Source organism: Esox lucius, chromosome 17 (assembly GCF_011004845.1).
Source record: "Esox lucius isolate fEsoLuc1 chromosome 17, fEsoLuc1.pri, whole genome shotgun sequence".
Lineage (NCBI taxonomy): Eukaryota > Metazoa > Chordata > Actinopteri > Esociformes > Esocidae > Esox > Esox lucius.
In genome coordinates this window covers 19,247,033-19,270,598 of record NC_047585.1, presented here as the reverse complement: position 1 = coordinate 19,270,598, position 23,566 = coordinate 19,247,033, and the positions used below count along the sequence as shown (strand labels likewise).

Sequence of the window (23,566 nt, the reverse complement as noted above, 5' to 3'; positions counted from 1 at the left end):
TGGTGAGTTTGTGTTATTTACATTGTTCTGACGGGTCAGGATGTAACTAAGAGTATTCTGGGGGTCAGGTTACTGATGATAGCCTCCACAGACTGCTATAAGTAACAGTTGCAAGTGCAACAGTTAGTAACAGTTACAAGTGCAACAGTTAGTAACAGTTACAAGTGTAACAGACTAACATCAAGCTGTGTTTGAGTGATTGATAGTCCCCTTTTTTTGGTCAAGATTTTATTTGGTATTTCCTGTGAGCTGATGTTTATAATATGTGCTTTTAGTGAATTCGGCCTAACCCCACCACGCTCATTGCATGAAACAATGAAGTGTCAAGGGAGCGTATTTCTATGAATTTGTAATGGGCCATAAAAAGAGGAAGTTCACCTATGGCTTTTTATAGCATAATCACGGTGACTAAGACTGTCAATGTGCATGTGTGTGTGTGTGTTTGTGTATGCTCATAGACCACTACCAGTTTTCTTGAAATGGTTCAAACTGTAAACCACCAAACTGGAAATGCATAGTAATATCCTTACTTTCAAAAGAGCAATGTTGAGTTTTTTTCTTTTTCCCTCAAAGTCACTTCAGCACATGAAACTTTGGGTTGTAATGTAAATATGAAGCTGGTATGGGATATTTCTGATTTGTACATGTGTACTTTAAAACCAGCATGTATTGTAGATAATATGATTTGTTTAGGAAGTGTAACAGTGAATGATGTGGCTTGTACACAGCTCTGCCTATGTGTCCTGTGCTTTAAAACAAAATACTGTATAGTCCTAATATAAAACCCAGTCAGTTGCGCCTTCTCATATCCTTCTATTGGTTTAGGGGAGAGGGGGAGGGCGCTTTTTCAGTCAGGCCAGTGTAAAGGTCAACCCCCGCCCTCAAAAACATACGCACACACACTCATATACACTCCAAGAGACCTGGTCTTCCTTTCATCTTTTCACCCTGTCTCCATAACTTCACTCTGTGTGGGGAAAGGCCAACTACCTTTTGATTCTGCTAATTCAATTTGATAGGAAAACAAATCCATGAAGGGAGAGGGAGAGGAGGAATATGTGGGATTTGAAGGGATGGAGATGTTACAAAGAGCCACGGGGTGGGCTGTGAGGGGGGAGGCGCAGCGGGGTAGGGAGGAAGGGAGCTGGACGGGAGGGAGGCAGTGAGGAGAGGGGAGGGGGACATGAAAGGTTGAAGACTCATAAAGCTTTCAGAAGTCTGATGAAGATGACCACCATGTTCACTCTGCTCCTCATCTAAGGACATCTTCCCTCTTCATCTATCTTTATGTGGCTGTGTTTTATGGGTACCTCGGTGGTGAAGGTAATATTAGCCATAAATACATGATCATTGTTAAGGCTGTTCAGAACATTGTTTTATAACTGCATTTGATCCTGATTATTTATGTTTTACTTTGCCAATATTGTCAAATTATTTTCTTCCCTGTCAATTCTTTTCTTTCCTGACATCCAATGAATGATTATGGCCTTGCCTCATGTCCTCCGATGCTTCTCACCAAGCTATTTTGCTTCTTATCAATACTTAGGTAAGTAGGTAAGAACTCCCTGACCAGTGCCCTTGTCACCCTGATGGTCATGTTTTGAGGACAGCCTGTTCTAGACAGTGTCACACTTGTGCCATATACTCTCCAAATCTTGATAATGAACTTTACTGTGCTCTAGGAGGTTGATATTGGCAATGGGGTTGGTATTCAGTGCATTGGAAATGTTCTTATATGCTGCCCCTGATTGGTTATTTTTAAGAACCATATTCTGGATTTAATTTAATGTACCTGTCTTTATTATGTTGTTTTTGTTAGGGCGTCTACTACCCAACAGTGGGATCTCCCAGAGACAGGTGGATTTAACATGAAATAGTGTAACTCTAATTCAGTCCATTATAATTTCATGTTTTGTCACTCAGTTAAATGCAGAAAGGTCCAAGGGACTTTTTAGAGGCTCTGTAGAAAGGAGACAAAACATTTGAAGGGAATCCAAAGAATACCAATGTATCAAACTGAGTGTGAAGCATGCTTCGATACCAGAGCATTGCACCTCTTCCTCCATGAAGCTGGCCTAGAACATTGCACCTCTTCCTCCATGAAGCTGGTCTAGAACATTGCACCTCTTCCTCCATGAAGCTGGCCTAGAACATTGCACCTCTTCCTCCATGAAGCTGGACTAGAACATTGCACCTATTCCTCCATGAAGCTGGACCTGAGCATCTCAACTCTTTCTCCATGTAGGTGTCCCATAATGTCTCCTCTTCCTCCATGAAGCTGGACCAGAACATTGCTCCTCTTCCTCAATGACACTGGACCAGAGCAGCTGTCTCCGTTTCTACGGTCTCTCAGACGTTGGCAGTCTGCTCTATAATTCTTGGGAGGACTCCTTCCCTCTGGAGGGCCTCATTGAGGAGGGCTGGAGCTCTCAGGATCTGGGAACACTGCCAGATGGAGCATTACAGCAGAGAGCCCCAGTGGAGGCCCGGCCATGCCGAGAGCAGAGCCCAGAGCAGAGCCCAGAGCAGGGCCCAGCATTCAAACTGGGCTACTAACAAGCCAGGCAGCACAACACATTGTTACACTCTTGTCACTGGAAATGACCATGATTTGGCAGTGGATGTTGTCTTCCTTCTAATATAAGCAGAACTAGGGATTGTTTGATCAACTGTGTTCAAAATGTGATACAAACAACTTAGAATATCTGTGTGCTGCAAACTGGTATGGCATTATCTCAATAAATCAAATGGACATTGTGTGACTTGGGTCAGTTTGGCTGCTTGGTGGGAGATTTAGAGAAAATCCATTAATCTTAATCTTCAACTAAAATAAATTACTTAATTGAGCATTTTAGTAAATTTCAAAGACCAATGCCATTTTTAAACATTAATGTGCCACTATTTTAAATGTTTGCATCAGGGTTAGGGTTATGAGAGGTAAAAGCAAAATAGAGAATAATTTATGGTCCCGCAGGGGGAAAAAAAATATGTGTGTGTGTTTGTGTGTTTACGTATGCTGAGAATGTGTATCTGTGTTATAATGTCAGAAAACTCGATTTTAAAAAGGCATTTTTTTGCGTTTGGGTTTAGAGTAAAACTTACAATTTCGATTAATTTGTTTAGAATTACAGTGATCATTATAAAGATAGGACTTTTATGTTTACATTTTGAAGTACTTGGGTTCTATCTGTATTTGTGTGTAAGTGTGATTGTGGGTGTGTATGTTAGAACAGATTTTCCCCTGAATGTGGGCAAATAGTTTTCAACCACTGTTCTAAAATTATTTCAAAAAGGCATATTTTTGGCTAAAGTGCAAGGTTTATGATGAACATTACAATTGGCTATATTTCAGGATTAGGGTTAAGGTTATTTAAAATGCTCATTATTTAGGGGAATCATAATGTGTAATTCTGGGGTTATAGTAAAATTAGAATTAGGGACACGCATTACTGATTTAGGATTAGACATTAGGGCTAGGTTATGTTTAGACATAAATATAAGGGTATTGAGGTTAAGTTTAGGGATTGAGGTGAGAGATAGGATAAGTAAAAATATTTTTAAGGACAATCAACTATGGTGTCCACATTTAGAAAGCTATGTAAACATACGTGTGTGTATGTGTGTGTGTGTGTTTGTCTTTCTCTGTGTGTGTGTGTGTGTGTGTGTGTGTGTGTGTGTGTGTGTGTGTGTGTGTGTGTGTGTGTGTGTGTGTGTGTGTGTGTGGACCAATTGGACCAATTGGGGTGTTTTCACAATTTAAAAAAGATTTATTTTGCGTAGGTGTTAGGTTTAGTTAAAAAGTTACAATTGGGTTTAGGGTAAAAATTTCTGTTATGCATTATTGGTCATGCATCAGGGCTAAGTTAAGGTAAAGCATAAATGCTGGGTTATTGAGGTTAAGGTTAGGTTTAGGGTTAGGATTAGTAAAAGTGGGACTTTTAATAGAATTCAATTATGGCATCCCAATTAGATACAAAAGCAAGTTAAATACGGCCACAAAAACAATGTTGATAGCCCTTTTAGGCTTAAATTCCACTATTCTTAGATTACATAGGTGGTATGTGAACAGCACGATATCCAAAGACCTAATGTAAGTTCGGTAAAGATAGTAAAAAGACATATTATTTCAAAACAATCTCTCCTCAAAAACGTATTGGGGAAAAGAATCCAATAAAATGTGTTGTTTTTCAACAGACCCCCATACTAGCACGTGGGTTGAGGATGGATGGCCTGGGTGTACATAATATAAGTCATATGATCCTAGTTAGCTGCTGAGATGTGTTATAACTATGCTGTGTTGAAACCATGTCTTTGCCCATGTTGAACACAACAAACCAATGCTGACAAAAAGACCACAGACAGTTCTACACTGGTGAGGTAGCTCTCTGCTCTGTTTTAGAATAGGGTGGCACCACTTCTGTTGCACGCCATCTGTTCAGGATCTCTATACCATGCCCACGGTTCTGTGTGAGGTTTCTAGACGGTCAGTAACGATGACCTCAGGTTGGCTCTCAGTCATTAGCTTCCGGCTCCGCCAGTGGTTTTCGTCTGTTCCTTCGCTTAGCTTTATAGTTCAAGGGGGGAGAGACGTAGAAAGAGAGACGGGTGGGAAAGGAAAAGGTTTGCACTGAAAAAGGGAAGGAGACAGCGACGAACAGAAAGAGGGCAGAGGACAGAAAGAGAGAGACAGGGGGAGAGAGTTGAGAGGCGTTTCCTGCGGCCCTCAGCTGCAAGAACATCTGTGTGCGAGGGGTCCAAACAGCCCCCACGTGTTTGCTTACGGGTCGCCTGATTGCCTTTCCTTCCTCTTTTCTCTCCCGCTAAAGACCTGCTGTCCTTCCTTTCACTCCAATCAATGCACAACAGCCCATAGAGGGCATAATAGGCGAGGGACACAGAATAATATTAACTAAACATTTTTATTTACGTCCAAAGACGCGTGTGTTCGAGTTGTGTGTGTGTGACGTGGGAGCCCTGTGCTCACCCTGGTTTTGGAGCCTGCTGTCTGGGTCACAGTGGTGCACCCTGGGGCCTGAGCTCCACAAAGAGGCCTTCTATAAACAGCAGCACATTGCTCGAGGGAGGGGCACAACAAAACCATTACCGCGCTTTGTGGATCATAAAGCAGGCGTCGTTACATCTGATATCACTTAGAAACATAGCAGAAATACAGAACTCTTCACGGACACTGGAAAGAACTTTGACACTCCAACAGAACGTAAGGTGAATTGGAAGACGGAGAAAAAGGCTCAGAGACTGAGGAATTGATATGCACTCAGTCACGTTATTTAGTATTAAAACTTTATTTCCTTTATTTTGTGAGATGGAAAAATTATATAAACATACAGCTCAGGAACAATGTCTGGTTTAAGATAAGTCAGTGTTTTTTTCTTTACATAATAACAATGAAATTATAATAATAACAATATCCGTGTGTTCTGAAGAAAGCAAGGAAAAGTGAAAATAAATTATCATAATAATTATAACATCAATTATAACGACAATAATAACAGGTAAATTAAACTTTCTGCTTGCTTGCTTCTGTTTTCCAAAAAGTCTTTAAGAAACAGGGGACCAGATGGATGCATGGTGTGTTCCAGCAAGTGTGTGTGTGTGTGTGTGTGTGGGTGTGTGTGTGTGTGTGTGTGTGTGTGGGGGAGGCTGGTTCAGAAAGTCTCTCATACCCACGGTGTCAGCAGTCTGTCGAAAGCATGGGAGGTTATAATGAAATACGGTGGCGGAGGGGGGTACCAAAGTGACTCAGTAAAAAAGGCAAAAGGACCATGAATGTCCCTATTTGCACCCACGATGTTCCACACTCTTCAAGGGAGCGACTCGACACAACCACGTTCCCCTTCGACGCGTCTCCTCTCCACCATTCTCTCGATGAGGTGAAACCATGTCCAGGTGACAGTGAGCCATTGCCCCTGTTAGAGTCCTCCCCACGAGGGGGTCCCACGGCGATGGGGGATGACGTGGAGCGGGGTGGGGCCACGGTGTGCCCGGAAGGGCTTCAGTGCTCCGCCCAGGCCGGGGACCGTCCGGAGTGGTGGTGGGGGTGGCCGAAGGAGGGGTGGATGGGCGTGGGGGTGGGCAGCATGTGTCCGGAGTGGCTGAAGGGTGGGAGGTGACCCATGTGGGCCATGTGTCCAGCCAGCCCGGGCCCGCCGCCGAAGGGAGAGGACTTGTCGTGCATGCATTTGGACAGCTCGTCGTAGCCGTCACCGGAGCGCTTGCCCCTCTTGGACTTGCTGGACATTTTGCGGTTGCGTGTCTGTATGCCCTCCTTCTTCATGGTCATTGGCCTGTTGACCTGTGGAGAGTCCAGGGAGCAGGGATGTTAGCCAAGGACAAGTCAGACACGCCTTGAGTAATGTAATTATTGCGTACATAGGTGCGCTCTACAATTGGAGGAATTCATTCTGATCAGGCATAGCAATGATTATGTATTTAATTACGATATTCATCCTGGCCTGCACTCTTTTAATTCGGGAAAAATGAAAGCCACTTTGAAAGTGGTCTTGTGGTAACTGTTTTAGGCCAACCCAAGACAAGTCAGAGTAAATTTGACCATTGGAGAAAGCTGTTGAGTTGATTGAATTGAGCTGCAGTTGTAGGAGTTTTGATATCATGTCAAACAACTTCACGTTTTTTAAGAGCATTTCCTGCCCTTAGTAACAGATAACTTAGAAAAATGTTAACAAAAAAACGAGATGGGAAAACGTTGCTTTATTAATTAACACGAAGAAAAAATCTGATGTTCCAAGAATGTTAAGCAAAAGATTTAACAGGCATTGGATGATCAAGCCACATTAAAAGGCATGAGATTGTATGTGCTTTTGTCTTATTTAAAATCAAATAGAAACCTCTCACTGAACATGAATACAAGAGGACTGGAAACCACGCTGAACCTGAAAGGGCTACTCGCAGACCGATTCACATCAATGTAACTGACGCTGTTCCCCTGAATGACAGTCCCACCCTTCAGCCTCTCCTGGGAGTAACACCCCCATTGAGACAAAGATGGATTAATAAAAAAGAAAAAACGAGCGGCGGGTTCTGCTTGACAGGGAAAGCAGGTTTTGCGTCCTTGGTCTCACTCTCCCTCTCCCCAAGCTCCTAAATCGATAAAAGCTGTCCGCCCACATGACCAGCTCGTTCCGCAGTTTATGTAAGTGGTTAGGCTACTTACGTTGTGTAGTTTGTAGTAGAGCCCGCAGGCGTTGCACACCGGGTCGCCATTGCCGTTACGTCTCCAAAGGGTGGTGGTGGTGGTCTGACAGTTAGCGCAGCAGGTGCCAGCTCGTCTCGCAGCGGACTGAGGAAAAAGAAAAACACATAACGTAAATACATAATTAATAAATCAATTTAAATGTTGGATGACTTGATGATTGGATTAGGCCACAGAGGTCAAAGATGAAAGTGAGCATTATGACTTATGATTATTGAAATGAACTACCCGTGTCCATTTAAACGTAGCCAAAGGCATAACAGGCCTATAGGCTACATTTCAAATGTTCATTCGGAATTTAACCTGGGATATTTCTAACCAAAAACATGCCGTTTTACATAGCCTAATATTGTATTGCATAAAGATCAATCAGACCTACGCCTATAAAATATTTTACATTTACATTAGCAGACGATCTTATCCAGAACGACTGCTAATGCAAATATATTTTAAGATAGCTAGGTGGGAAAACTATGCAACTCTATAGTAGTAGTCTAGGCTACATTATCACGCACGTTATCACGCTCAAATAAACCACTCTACGGTATTGACACGTAGACTGTAGAGATAACTAATAACTAACTTGTAATAATGACAATTATGATTTTGTTATGTGGGCTGTTCTCCAACCGACCTCCACTCAGGGCTACATCCACAAATAACATCAAAGCCAGCGCCTTTTAGACTCGTGAAATTACTTATGAAGTCACCTCTGTATTGATTTAATTAAATTTATTCTGTGATTTAGGCTATATAGAAGCTTAATTAAATTTTCTAATTTGTGCAATGCTGCAAAAGCTGTTTCTCCGAAATGCAATATTTCTATCGTGTATCATTTCGCCTTCTGCTGTCATATTTCATTTAATAAAGAAATTAGATAGGGCACATTAATAACGTATGGCGTCTCTTTCCATGATTCTCCCTTGATCCAGATAATCAAACGACCCGGACTAAATGCCTTTACGAGGGCCTTGTATGCCACGCACTTTATTTCCAACGGAGATCAAATCTTCACATAAGAAACATTTAGGATCACAATACCCTAAGGCCATTTATGCTGCATGTTTTTCCTTTAGCCAAATTCATTAAAGGTTTTGTCAGTTCGTGCAAAACATACAGAATGAAAGAAATTAACTAGTGCAGATGGAATTTTAAAAAGATTTAATAATAATAATTACACAACAGAAAAGGCATCGCATTCCGATGCATAAAGTTCATGCCACTGCCAACCGAGTATACGACAAACAAGAGACCAAGAGCTTAAATCCATTTATTTTCCAATCCCTACCACCACCATCCCGCCCCTCACGTTCGCTCCCTCTCTCTTCACACTTAACTGGGTCCTACAGTGTTGTGATAATCGCTTTACAGTATGTCAAAGTCTGGCCTGTCGAGGCCATAGAAAATGCAGCGGGTTTGTTGAAGGCGGAAACACCCGGGAGCCTGGCTTCCTTATCGGGCCCGGGCAGATATCCGGATAGGAAACAACTGGATGCCCTTTGAACAGAACTCTGAAAACACTTGAGCTGAAAATGCAAAGCTGCGGCCACAGACCGACCCGTGGAAAACGTAATGGACTTCTCATCGGGAGAAAGAAGCAGAGGCGCGCAGCCAAGGAAAAATGCCTAGGGTTTAGGCTTATTTACACCAAGCAGCGTTAACATTACTTACTTGTCCCGCTTATAGGCTCACATACTTGTACAGCTAGTGCCTATAATACATCTTATAGTGAGTTACAAAATATTTATGAAAGACGTTATTAAAAAGACATATTCCAACCCTATAGTACTACTAGCCACTATCCATGATTCCATGACGTTTCTTTTAACGGAATACAGAATAGAGTAGAGGAAAAAAACGTCATTGCAATTCGTTTTATTATTATTGCTTTCAATTTTAGCAACCACGTGGGTTAGGCCACTTGTAAATTAAATCACTAATTTAGTTTGAAAAACACAAGTGAATTACAGTGAAGTTGATTGAAATGTTCATATGATGTATGTGGATTTATTCGGAGAAATACCTAATAAACAGGTATTCAGATCTAATCTATGAATAGGTTACAAAAAATGTGTGGCTCATAAAATGTTTATGGGATCGTTTATAGGCTATAAAGAAAAAACCTGCAACAGTAAGTATTCTAAGATTAAAATAAGGGGGGAAATATCTGGCAAAATATTGCTAATTAATTTAGATAATATGTATATTTACATCCAGTTGCCTACATATAACTTTGTTAATGTCTGGAACTACACAGAAGTTCTCAAATGTATGAGCCTCATATGCATCAGAGTTTAGACACCCTCTCACAATTTAGCCTCATGGGAAGGTTGAATATTTTATGTCAGACTTTATGACTGACAGTAAAAATGCAATAGGCCTAGACAATCTAAAAGAGATCAGAATATAATGTTTCAAAACCATACATCTTCGAAATAACAAGGAACATATACATTCAGGGAAAAAGTACTTGTAATAACAACTAAATCATGGTTAATAATATTGAAAATAAAACAAAGTAAATCTTTGGTCAATCATAAAACAGGGAAGTGTATGGGAATGTGAGGTTAGTTGAGCTAAAGGGTTAGTAAAGCCACCCTTCTCTGTCATGAAATGTTACTTACATTTAATAATGTGAACAAATATTAAGGAGGAGGCAATCACTGAATTTAGTCTGTAGAGGAGGAAACAAGGATAAACTGTAGTTAAAGGTTTTGTGATGATCGAACCAAAGTAGAAAGACTTAGGATTGTTAGGACTGCTTTAAGAGTGCTGTACATATCCATTGGGGTCTCTATATGCTGCCACACATTATATAATATGCTTAGTATTTTTGCACTGTGTCATTCATTTGAATTCAAGATGTTGTTACACACATCATCAAATCTTATCCACAAACATAAAACAAGCAGCAGTCTAACCCGCTTGAGGTTCTTGACTGAGAAGCCAAGTGAGAGAAGAAGAAGAGGAAGAGGTCCATTAAAGCAGCACAACAAGAGAAAAACTGACTGCATGACACTGAAGACGTAGATTTGCGGGGGGGGGGGGGGTGTACTTGTGCCAAAGAGAGGTTATATCAAAGTGCTATCTGATGACATGGAGTCTGAGCTTTCTTGAACATATCAAGAATCTCACAGACCAGTTTCGTCTTGGCCTTACAATTTGTCCATTAAATCCATATTCCAGTCCCAGGAAGTTTAAGTGTAAGTGGATTTTAAACCGATGAATGTAGACATACACAAAACACACCAAACCTAAATGTTGTTATGTTAACTTTGACTGCTACAGCCCCCGATACAGATCCCCCCACCAGGCGTTCGCGGTACCAAGAGAAAAGCAAAAAGCAATTTTTCTTTAACTGTCATGTTTACATTTACTCTGAGTACCACCTGGGACATATCACATCCTTAAATACTCGATGTGTACGTAGATGTCTTTGTAAAAAAATTAAACAATGAACATTATATTCTATATGTCTCTTAAACTATTACGATGCCGAATGTAAAAACAATAAGGAGACACTAACTCTCCCCTAAGTGTTGATCCTAAGCATCTGGTCACCGCGCTGGAAAAGTCCAGCGCGGTGATAAGTAGGCAGCGTGTGTACTGGTATCAGTGACAGTATCAGAATGACCAGCAATAATGATAGCAGGGACAATGGCAATAGTAGCAGTATTGTACCAGGCAGTGACGGGGATCACCGGGAGGTGGGAGGATCAACAATGCCCGGAAGATCATAAGGAAAATATAACTTTCCTACAATTGTCCTGTTGTCCCGGTATCTGCTCTGTGCTCTATTTGGGACTCCCTTCTCAGACATAGGAGGGTAGAAGGGAGAGAGACGGGGACTTACCAGTCTGCGTTTGGGCTTGATGAGGGGTCGGTTCTGGCCGTTCATCTTGTGGTAAAGCCCGCAGGCGTTGCACAGGTAGTGGCCCGTCCCGTCCCGCCGCCACAGGGGGGTGGAGGTGGCTCCGCAGTTGACACATTCACGCCCCTCTGAGCAGAATTCAGGTGGAGGGAAGACACAGGGACATTTATATAATTAAAAAGTTCACGCTCGATCGAAAGCTGAACAGAAACGGATTCTGGTGGAAGACAGTGGCCGTCGGGTCCTAGGAGGAGACCCAGGGAATAACAATTCTACTGGAGACACTCTTCATTAGTAGTTAAATGAAAAGGCCAAGGCACGTGTAACTAGAGGGTCTCATCACCTACCATTCTGGAGGTGTCCAAGCTAAGGACAATACCCTATGACAATATGGCAATAACATACAGAAATACAATATAACAATACTCTATGACAATATGGCAATACCATACAGAAATACAATATAACAATACCCTATGACAATATGGCAATACCATACAGAAATACAATATAACAATACCCTACGACAATATGGCAATACCATACAGAAATACAATATAACAATACCCTATGACAATATGGCAATACCATACAGAAATACAATATAACAATACCCTATGACAATATGGCAATACCATACAGAAATACAATATAACAATACCCTATGACAATATGGCAATACCATGCACCAAAACAATCTAACAATAACCTATGACAATACCATACACCAAAACAATCTAACACTAACCTATGACAATATGGCAATACCATATGCCAATACAATATAACAATATCCTATGACAATATGGCAATCCCATGCACCAAAACAATATAACAATAACCTATGACAATATGGCAATACCATACGCCAATACAACACAACAATACCCTATGACAATTATATATGACAATACCATTTGACTGTCTGCTATACAGTTTGGTTCAGGGGGAATTGCCATGGACACAGACACCTGTATGTAAAGTGATCCAGGGTAAGGAGCCTAGAGACAGCCAGGACTTGTCCAAAGGTGTCCAAAAACCGGAGACACGTGAGACACCAAACACGTGAGAAACCATTAAATTAGAACTACATAATTAATCAGATTAGCAGGCGAACATTATAGGAGACACAGGTGGGGTTAAGGTGGTATTAGATCTGGGCTTGTCTGACCACATTGTGGTCTCAACCAAATAGATGGCCATAAAATGGTTGGGTATCACTTCAAATCAGCCTGCGTGCTTAGGTAGTGCCCTATGAATTTGTTGACCAAACACTTTCATTGTAGGTTTCGATGTGTGTATCTTAAAAGCTACTGTGACCCATTTAGTGGGAACCCCAACAGTTTTTTTCCTGTTGTGTTTGGGTCTCAAGCCTTCTCACCCTCATCTGTAGCTGCAGAGAACCAGTGGGCATTGCCTCTCCCTTTCCACTCACAGGTCCACTGTGTCATCGTGCTGAGATTCAGTCAAATGGGCCGTTGGTAAACTTCAACCAAAATGGCCTTGTTTAATTCACGTCTCCCTCCCCAGAGCATTGTGCTTTTATTCCTATTATAATGTCAGCGACACCCACAGTCCCACCCTAACCAGAGAAAAGGATCGGCTCTATACAATCTCAACAATCCTTTTGAAGTGTATTTTTTAGTTTTGGACACAATCCCTGTTTTACCAGTCCAACACTGCCTTCCAGCAAATGTAAAAGATGTTACATCGCTGTGTAATTCAGGGAAGTGTCATAAGAGCTGAACACTTGAAATCCTACTGAGAGAGGGCTGGCTATTAAACAGGAAACTACACTGTCATTAGGTATGTGTTGACCGCAAAATAAGATATTGTGGAATATTATACAACAATCAATTACACCTCCATTGAGACTTTGGAACTGACAGAGGGTATCTAGCAGCAGGTCTAGTCTGGGAAACTGATAATGAATCTGTGGCTGGAGATTCATAAAATTCACGTTTCTTTTGCATTTCCCTTTGTTGATAATTATGGCACTCTTTCCATAAATAATCCTTCAAAAGATATGTGGATAATATTTACAAAACAAATCTAACACCCACACATTAAACTAGTGAACAGCATTCATCAGATAGATTAATAGCACTTTCGTCTGTAGTGATAATCGAAGTGAACAGTTGTTGCTAATATGTACGCTGATATAGAAACTCCAGACAGAAACAGGATTTTTTGAAACAGGCCTAGAACATAATTAGCTTTATGTCTGAGCAAATGCAATGATATATGTAGTTACCAACAGCCTCATGTGTTAGCTTCATTAACTATATAATTAACTGTTAATTATTGTGTATTAATTGCTCTGTGATGTGTGATGTGCTTTTTAAGAGATCGTCAGCTGGTATTATCCCTAACGGTTTTATTACATTACCCTAATAAATATATTATACATTTTTAATATTGTGTTCAATGATACGGTCATTAATCATCTTCTCATCTAAGGTAGGCTGGCTGGGGCTTTATTCACCCTCAACCTCTCGTACTGGGCCAAGTCCATGTTTAAAAACACAAACAGCAGGGCTCTGTCGCCCGTGACGGCGTGTCCCGACCGTGCTTTGTTAGTATTGGGGTGAACAGCGGGCGGGGGCTGAGGTCGTGATTTGTTCACTCAAGGTATACCGGATATGGCAGGAGCCAGAGCGTCGTGACTCTTGCATTTTTAAGTGTTAGGACCAAATTTAAAAGAAAACAAGTGGAAGATAGGACTTGGTGGAATATATTTCAAAGCACCTAGCCAGCCCAGATCAAAAGAAAACATTAATTACTTAATATGGTTTTAAATTAGACACAGTGACTGTCACCGTTAGTAGCTAGATTGTAATGAAAGTGGTTTAATCTGTCACATATCGTTATGGTAGGCCTATGCCAAGCAAAACACAGTACATATTTTTTATTTAAATATTATTATATTTAGAATACTCTTTAAACTATCTCTATCCCACTATAAAGATAAATCACTTCTTGTCTCCACTCAAAAGCTTTTAATCATGTTCAAGCAGGTCCTGAATATTTGCGTTTGTAATCGGTGACCCTGATTAGTCGTTTCATGTTAAATTCCCTTAAGTGACCCTTTTAAGTGGATAGTGTTTACAAGTGGTGACGAATGCGATTGAGCAGAGATAAGAGACGCTTGGACAGGTTTGGGGTGGAGAGAACCGCTGCAGGTAAAATAACCTAAGAAAAAAAATATATATTTCTTGAAGATAAAATCAACATGTGTAAGCTCTCTGCTTAAAATTAATTCATCTGAATTAATTATCAGATTCACTAATATTCGCTAGTATGTTTACACTAACCGAGAATTATATATGGTGTAATAAGCCGTGAATGTGACGGGCCTTGTTTATATTGTCAAAACATTCAAGCACACACCGTTGGAGGCCACGATATAATGAAATAAATATAGTCTACCAGACTTTTCTGAATAGAACTGTGAAACTCACCTGAGCACGACCGGGCTTTGCTTTTACACTTCGGTGTAAAGCTGGATGAAGAACCACCCAGCAGGCTACCCGGATGGAAGAGGCTGCCGCTGTATTCGTGTGGTGTTGGGAGAGAATATGGGTATGTCGGGATGGGGTGATGTGTTGCTGGAGTCTGGGCACTCATCGAAGCCAGGCTGTTGCGGAGAGGACTGCAACCCTCCATTTTCATTCCGTCTGCCAGTGACACTTGGTACTTGAGGGACTCCTTTTCTTCCATTCTCGTAGAAGTGGATGTTGGAGAAGTAGGGCCGGGGTCCGGCGATACGTCTTTGGGAGGCGTAGGAGGGAAACTGTAGAGATGGTGTGGGCTGGAATGAGACGCGGGGGTGAGGGAAGACACCGGAGCAGTGCTGGAGCTACTACTGCAGGGGTAGCCGGAGCCAGCAGGATGCAGCCCGGGCTTGCTGAAGTGGCTGACCGCCCATGCGTTATGGTGGTGAGCTGCAGAGAGGGCCGCCTTCCCGCTGTCAAGCCACGGAATGCCGGGGCTGTGTATGAGGTGTGGCCGGCAAACCTGACTCCCAAGTCGAGCTGGAAATAAGAAATAGGCTATTAGGGTTTTGTTTAGAAAGTGCTGTGTCCATTTCCATCATACTGCGAAAATGCTGTCTCCTCACCCGTTGATTTATATTCCAAACAATTTAATCTCGACATAGAGTTTTCCACGGTTTGAAAGGTTATCAAAGTTATCAAATAGCCTCATTTTTAAATCCACACAATTTTAAAAGCACCCGCAACATCGTAATTAGGTTACAGAAGCCCGTGCCATAGCATACTTCACAAAATATTTACTAATGTAAATGTCCACGTCAAAATATTTACTAATATAAAAAGCGCGTAAGGAAGAAAAGATCCACGAGTATAGAAAGGGCCTGTGTAGAGGCCTTGACTGGACCGCTAGTTTCCTACGGCCATAGCCTGTTCGTCGCTTAGTTCCAGATCTTGGACTAAAGAATGTTATTAGTAATTTTGCGCTTTTGATTTTATATCCGGGAAGTGCCTCTCTCTCCTCTAGAAACCCCTGCCCCAACAGAGAGGGGTTAAATGACATACTTCCCTTTCCTCTTGCTAGAAATTCTCGTTTTATGATTCCATGGCGTGCGCCAAATACAGACATACATATCCACTTGTTACACTATTGTAATTAATAATATAAGCTCACACGTTGAGGACAATATTGCATAAATAAATATAATAATATAAAGGAAAAATACATTGATAAAGGACTCTACACCGTTTGGCCATTTTATTTTTCAGAGCCTACGTCTTTGCGCTTCACACAGATGGCTATGGCCAAAACGTAGTCAAACAAGAGGGTTGTTGGAAAATGATCTTGTAATCACGCATTCTTCACACAATTAGGCCTAGCTAAAGCAAACATTTAAAGCAGACTTTGATTGAACACAAATACAATTCAGTTACATAGCTGAGCGGGTCTTACCATGTGCCTGGCTGTATGTAACCCTGGCCCGGGAGTTAGCATAGTAGGGGTTCCCCTGAGAGTCCAAATGGTTCAAAAACACGTCCACTTCGTCGGGTGGCAAAAGCGGCGCCATAGGCTCCATGTAGTTGTGGGTCAGGCTGTGGTGATGCGAGTCCGGGTGCTGACCATTTAGCACGGCATGGTGATGCGCCATCCACCGAGACTGATCCGCAGCGACTTCCATAACTATAAGAAGTCGATTTCTTTATCCAAGATGTAACCAAAAAGCAATATATATTTCTCAAAATAATGTCTGCGTTCTTTTTCTGTGGTCCTTCTCCTTCAAGCACTTTCCCAGTCCCAACGGATGGATGAAAGAACTGACGTTGTAATGCAGATGGGTTATCTGAGCTTTCTTCTTAAAGTTTATTGGAATCCTTGATCCGTCTTTGCTCTTACTGACATCTGCAATTAAACAACAAAAAAATAATCTAATTTAATAGCGGATGGTGCCAGCACGGTTTGCACAACTCCTGCATGAAAGGTATGCAGAATATAGGATTGCTGTAATCCAAATATATTCAGTCTAGAAAAAATAAAGGATAAAAACGACTTACAGGCTACATTGCACGATGTTCTACTCATATAATTCCATCCTTTCTTATTCCGTTCCAAAATATCTGTATTTTACCTGTTGAAAGTTTGCTCTGTGACTACGATCAGCTGTTCAAACACACTTTAATCTCTGATCCGTGTGGTACCCGAGCGCACGCTCATTAATGTGTCTGTAGCCTACACTGATGCGCCTGGCGCCAGTAAATTCCATATCAAGCGAGCGGGGCGGAGTCGCGGGAGAGCAGTGACCTCCTGTAGGCCAATCACAGATAAGTATAGCTGCAATTGGCTCATGTATCTATGCTCTTTCAATTTCTATTCCAAACAGTAATGCCCCGGACCAAAAAACTAAAAGACATATCAATCAGCAGTGTAATTTCTCGGGGGTCTTTTCTCTCTCGTGAAGCTCACAGAAAGACCAATTGGCCGCTGATAATGTCTTCTTTTACCATGACTCAGACGGACGGATGGAGGCAAATTGAAACTATAAATGTAAGCCTGACAGTCAACTACATTACCCGTATCTGGAAAACCTAGTAGGCTAAAAGCTTACATTCGACTTGTAAGCCAATTGTGTATGCTATGAAACCAACTATGCGGTATATTTCTACATGCATAATTAGCCAGGGTAAATGCATCATGCACAAAATGTAATAACTTAAAGCTGTCTTTTGCATAGGCCTTGTTTTTAACAATCGCCGTTTTAAACTGCTTTTGCGGGTTAGACAAAACATAATGTGACTTTTCACGAGACGGCAAGTAAAACGAACACAACATTCTGCACCGCAGAAAATGGGGAGGAGCATTTTTATGACCTCGAAATTGGGGGCATTGTTGTGAGCGCCTAATTGTCTTTAATTAGTAGTCACGACATTCCTCCTGTGAAAACACTGGTTTTGTCTTAGAGATAGAGCGATCAAACACTTTTTGAATGTTAATGTCGTCCCTTTCTCACTTAGGTGCAGACAGGGCGTCAGGCCTCACCTGCTTGAAACCGATTGGTGACCATTAGTGACACTGTTAATTCTTAATTGTTTACAATCACTCTCTGGTTTATACAAGCAGGTTATTCCACTACAAGTAGATAGAGGTAGGTTATCACCAGTTACACATTTACAACTAGCTTTGTCCTAAAACTGCTCTTTCTTGATATTATGCCATTAACAATGCGTATTTTTTAAATAAGGAAAATACTGGAAGCTCTCATAATGTAAGCGAACGCATATTCAAAATTCATATGCGTTTTATTATTATGTGATGAAACAGTGTATCCTGCCCACCTTTGTACATGCAGCTATAGAGCTGTACCTGATCGAAATAATTGGTGGAAAGAACATCCCTGATAAACTCGTTAGTCGAGACGTGGTACAAATGTTGCATTTCGTGCACTACCACAGATATAATAATTCATATTCAATTAATTTTTAATTGTTGCTTTTTAATAAAGAAAAATGTATGTGCGCGCATTGTGTCTGCGCCGTGCGTGTGTCCGCCACGCGTGATTGACAGGCAATAATTGGAGGGAGCTCGGGGCCCAGACTGGCCGCCTCTCTGACGCCGTGACTTGACGTCACAGCGTCACAGAAAATGGGAAAGAATCTCAGCGCATGAACTTTATAATCGTTCCAAAAAGCCTCATAATCAGCGAGAACCAAGCTTAATTTATTCTGGAAAAAAAGTGATGTTTTGGACAAGCCTAAGTCAAATAATGACATGCTTAGGAACACTTTTCAACCTGCACAACAAGGGATGGATGAAATCTTTAATGTTAGTGAGTGACTTCAGACAGTTTGGTTTTTAAAATGAGCATTTCTGCAGGGAAAAAACACTGTTTGAAATCTAGGTTATTTGACCAGCTCTATGAATAACAACTGACAGAGTTGCAAATGATGTCAAAGATATTTCACCTATTTATAAAGACACATTTCTGTGTGTGTGTTTGTAAGAGTCTTGACATTCAGTCATTGGCATCTGGCCAGGGGCCATGACATGATGAGCTCAGCTCTCTTATGCTTGTCAACTCTTAAAATCAACAAATTAGTTTAGGCTATGTGGGGTCCTAACACACCCAGGGATCTCTATAATTACATAATCACCCAGATGAGACAAAAAGCTGCAGAAAATGACAGGTGTAGTAGAAATGTGTCTTTATAAATAGGTGAAATATCTTTGACATCATTTGCAACTCTGTCAGTTGTTATTCATAGAGCTGGTCAAATAACCTAGATTTCAAACAGTGTTTTTTCTGATACATAGGTCTAAAGTACAATTGAAATAGTCCTTACAGATATTTCATTGAAAACCTTTAAGACTTAATGTCCATGGTATTTAAATAATAATAATAATAAGCAAAAAAAAAACTCTCCAAACATTGATGAATCCATTAAAATGTAAAACAAAAGGAATAGAGACAACTGTCTTGACAAAACCTTAATGTGAAATGCTCAACTGTTCCCAATTCACGCCTGCTGTGTGTCTGTTCTTGGTGCTGTGCTGCTCTGTGGTGCAGCTGGCTGTGGGCTGTGTGTCTGGGACTGGATGGGTCAGGCCCAGAAAGATTCCTCTCCATTGTTATTTTGCATGTTTTCCAAATGGATTACTCAGCAGGATTTACCCCTCTGTAATTTATACCTTCATTAATCCCATTTGTATCTGAACTGGAACAAAGGATGGAGGAGGATGCGCCTGGGCCCAGAGGAGGGGGGGTCCTCTCTCAAGGACACAGCAGCATTGTCTCACAGGGGTGCTATCCTTACAGAGCAGTACTGAGCCCTTGGAGGTGAGCACCTTAACTCTTCCTTGCTGCCTACACTGTAAACAAAAATGAAGGCAACCAATGACAGACGATCACATATGTAACCTCCTAGAGTTTTAAGTAAAAGCACTTCATTAAATTATTTAAGTAGACACATTTAAATTAAATCCAGGGAAATAAGTAGATTTTACGGAAAATATGAGCCTATGTAAGCAGTGCTTGTTTCTGAATATTGACCAAGGTTTCATGTTTTTTCCCATTTGTCATTCATCTGCTTCATGAGGAACTATAAAGGTAATGTTTGATAAATATATAAACTGCATTGTAATGTGTCACATTTACCTTCGTCATGAAGAGTGCTGATGGTTTAACTGGGTGTGTGAATGAATCTCAATTTACAATGTTGATGTCTATTCATATCCATTAAACGCAGAGGCACAACAGCAGGAGTGAAACGAATGATTCAAACATGTATACAACATTGTGTAAAAGAATAGTACAGTTGACTAATGCTGAATTCCCCAGCAGTCCTCTACAACAGAGCAAATGAGTTGCAACAGGAATTTCAAATATCAAAAAAGGTAATCCTCTTTGCTCTCCCTTTGGTTGTCCTCGTAAAAGTATGTTTACATTTCAGGAAATATATTGATTTGGATTTTTTTCTTAATTTTTTGGGTGAAAACTTAAAGTCACAAAACACTGAAGCAACTTTCATTAACAGCCACAGCGGGAGAGTCATCAGAGTGGAGAGAAAGACACAAACCAACTGATGCATTATTGTCCTTCACTCATATGACTAGATGGAAGCTGGGCACTGGGGTACATGAACACAGCACACAGCCCATCCTCGTGAAAGTCGAAACCCAGCACTGAATTTAAAAACAATGCCTTTTCAGCTTTAAAAAAAACCTTGATCCATTTACTCTGTGAAGCTGGCATAGGTTTGAATTGAATAAGTTATATGACGTATTCAGCCTTTCAAATATTGAGACTGTCCAATGAATCTGATACTCCGTGATCCCCATCACCATCCCCTAACCGTAATTCTGATCTTAACACACACTCTAACCTCCATAACCTAGCCTTTATGCCTAAACTTAACCTAATACTACCGGCTTACCCTAAACCTAACCTGAGATGTCAAAACCTAAAAGTGAGTCCAATTCTAACACCAACCTTAATTTAATTTTTTTTGCCCCAATCACAATATCTACATGGTTAAAAAATAAGAGACTTTTCCCTAGTTGGACCAGCTAATAAACCTAATGGGGACCTATTTGTCAGGTTTAATAATCTGAAATAGGATTTCTGTTTCACAAAAGTGTTGTAAAACCTGGATCACACACACATACAGAAAGGTTGGGGGAGTGTGAGGGGACTGATAGGTGATATGTAAATACTGCACTTGTGGAGTTTTAAGTGAAATTGTAAGTACATTTTATGAGGTAAGAAAATCTATCTGCTCACCCTAGATAATAGCCCATCTGTAGGAAATAATCTAGTCACAAGTGGTCAAAATGAATTTTTGCATTCAAATGGATAGGACTTTTAAATTTATTTAATATGTCCAACTCCTCAAGGACACCATAATTGAAACTAGTGATGCAACTTCTCTATTAACACAGACTCTTTTGAATTTCATGGCTAGCTTGGAACGCAACTAAAGCAGATAGATATTAGCTAATCTTTAATTGCGTAATGCTGCATTAGTTTACAGAAAAGTTAATTATATCGAGGGAAAAAGGTTTTTATCCACTTTGTTGATAGTGAGGAAACATTCAAAGCCCTAGATCTTAAGAAGTGTCCACAGAGTTTATACACATACCTTTGTTGACGATACACATGTTTTTGCCGAGCCTGATGAGTTTAGATGTAATAAACGTTTCTGCAAACCTATATTACATTCTGCAACTAAAGCTAATGTGTTGCTACTTTAGTTGCGGTCGAAGCTAACTGAGATCATTAAACTGTTGTCATTTCTTCTGTGTAATGGGGGTTGATGGAGTCTTAATTCTTTGGAAACACATGGTTATACTGACATATATCAATATAACACTGACGTTGATCTCAAACCTATGATTGGTTATCCAAGATCTGCATTATTCCATGACAATCTACAACCATCTACATTTTCACGATTTAAATTATGACATTTTACTTAGTTTTAATTGTTTAAAAAATAATTATGCTAAAAATACCAGATCTGTTCATTTCAAAACTTATTACCACCCATAATGTTGTAACTCTGTTTAAGCATGAAGAATGAAATCTAAAGACTGTATAACCTAATCGATGCTCTTTGCTGTGTCAGGTATTTCTTTGGGAGTACAATCCCTATCAGATTACGTCATGTTCAAAGCAACACATTGTGTGATAATATATATAATTGTATCTAAACAACATAATAGAAAATAGTTATAGGATAGTGTCAATTCATTTCTGATAACACAGTAACCTTATTTTAGGTAGTGCATACGTTAAAGCACGTAATCTCAAAAGATAACAGCAGAATTGGATTAGATGCTTTAACTGCGTAACGAATTATTGTAAATGTTAAACTATGATAAACATGTGATAAACGGTTTACGCAGAATACACTGTTAAGTCATTTTTTTATTCCCACATTCTAACACCGTTACTCCATGCCACTCAGAGTGCTGTGCTAGGGTTCTTTGTAACCTAAAAATGTGTGCTGTCAACGATGCATTATTAAGATGCAAATATATTCTAGCCTACAGTAGCCGAAATTATGAATATAATGTTTGACTTGCATTTGGCTTGGACAGCGTATACTAGCATTTTACATTTTACCGTATCCACTGCATGGAGATTACATTCTAAATAATTCAATTACCGACAATACTGTTAGTACATTTTGAATATCTCTTACCACTTGATGGTTCCACGTAGCCTATAGGCCTATGTTGTAGTTGATCCTTGTTCTTCGAGCAGTATGCTGGATGGACACCTACGCAGTCTTGCTCCTGCACTGTTTGGGAGAGGAATATATATTCAGACCCGCGGTATAGCCAGGTCTCGGTTTTACCTGCCTGGCTGTGTAGTTATCTCGCACGTTTTCCGGTTAAGCGCTCTTTCACAGACTAGTCATGAAAATAGTTGTACTGCCTTAAACTAAATCCGCGTTTGTTGGTGATGCTGCGCTGCTCTTGAGCCACATCGCTCCGTCCCATAATAGTTTGGTCTGCAGGCAAGCAACCTCTCCCTCCCCCTTTGGACCTCTCTCTCTCTCTCTCCCTCCCCCAATTCTCTCTCCCTTTTTGCCCTGCTTCGTACTCCCCCTTTTTTCAACTACACTGAAAACGAAGAAAAAAATCATATATGGCTGGTGCAACCTAAAGGTGTTGGCATGGCGCATCAACCTGTCTCAGTTGTGTCTTCCGGGTCGTGGATTTCGACATTTTGATATTATGAAGGAGGGGACAAGGTAGGCTTTCTAGTGTTCATTCTTAAAACCCGTTTACTTGTAAAATTAATCATGCCAAGAACACTTCATAAGGCAGAACAGTTCCTTATACAACGTTAGTTTAAGGTCAGTATCAACCAACCGGTGCCATCTGATATAACAACATCCCAATGATACACTTTTTTCATCCAATTTACTTTAGTGCATCAAACAGTTAATTTTGTATTGCTGAATTATATATACATTAGCCTATATAAAGTAGGCTGAAATCAAAACGCTTTGGCTTGGATATATCTGCCAAATTTTCGAATCTATTATAAACAAACTTTTGCGACGGATTTGTGCGATTATATTAGCCAACTTATTAAGCTATATGAGGTTCTCTCGAGAAAGCTATATAAAACAACATGCATAGTAATTGGGTAACAGCAATCCGGTGTAATGAATTCCTTCCCCGCCCATTCTGATTGAAATACGGTACACCATGACGACCCTCCCTTCTCCTATCTTTTTTTCTCTGTCCCACACATTAACACCAACTTTTAAAACATGCAAAGCCTCAAAATCTCCTGCACGCGACCTGGGCTCGTGCGCTATGGCTGAAGCCAGGCAGGTGCAAGGGCGCAAGGACCGCTGTATCCCGGGCTCGTGTCCCCTAGAGTGCACACACACAAAAAGGAGAAAACCAAGCTTGCATAAAGAAAAGAAAGAAAAAGTGAACTCTGACAGAATTAATTGCATTTA

At 40.7% G+C, this 23,566-nt stretch overlaps 1 protein-coding gene and 1 long non-coding RNA gene across 7 annotated transcripts; one reads left to right on the top strand and one right to left on the bottom strand.

Moving 5' to 3' along the window:
- Positions 1–5,338: 5,338 nt before the first annotated feature.
- gata2a (GATA binding protein 2a) lies at positions 5,339–22,634 on the bottom strand. Of its 6 annotated transcripts, none has more exons than XM_010881816.3 (6): positions 22,289–22,634; positions 16,047–16,493; positions 14,564–15,136; positions 11,085–11,242; positions 7,193–7,318; positions 5,339–6,313 (listed from the first exon to the last, which is right to left on the bottom strand). In XM_010881816.3, exons 2-6 carry the CDS (start codon positions 16,270–16,272, stop codon positions 6,014–6,016), a joined length of 1,383 nt encoding a protein of 460 aa, XP_010880118.1. In that variant the 5' UTR covers positions 16,273–16,493; positions 22,289–22,634; the 3' UTR covers positions 5,339–6,013. The 6 variants fall into 6 exon arrangements, with proteins under 6 accessions (XP_010880118.1, XP_010880119.1, XP_010880117.1 ...); XM_010881817.4 differs by lacking the exon at positions 22,289–22,634 and adding an exon at positions 16,720–16,799; XM_010881815.3 differs by lacking the exon at positions 22,289–22,634 and adding an exon at positions 16,646–16,793.
- On the top strand, positions 16,882–21,497 carry LOC109616824. The gene is made up of 4 exons (XR_002198103.2): positions 16,882–17,135; positions 19,312–19,422; positions 19,927–19,979; positions 20,088–21,497. It is a non-coding gene; the product is annotated as an uncharacterized LOC109616824 (long non-coding RNA).
- Positions 22,635–23,566: the final 932 nt, after the last annotated feature.

Coding starts and splice junctions, on each gene's coding strand:
- gata2a (XM_010881816.3), bottom strand. CDS start 16,272: ATGGAAGTCGCTGCGGATCAGTCTCGGTGGATGGCGCATCACCATGCC. Junction 11,243..14,563: donor CAAAGCCCGGTCGTGCTCAG/GTGAGTTTCACA, acceptor TCCCTCCACCTG/AATTCTGCTCAGAGGGGCGT. Junction 7,319..11,084: donor TCAAGCCCAAACGCAGACTG/GTAAGTCCCCGT, acceptor CTTTTTCCTCAG/TCCGCTGCGAGACGAGCTGG.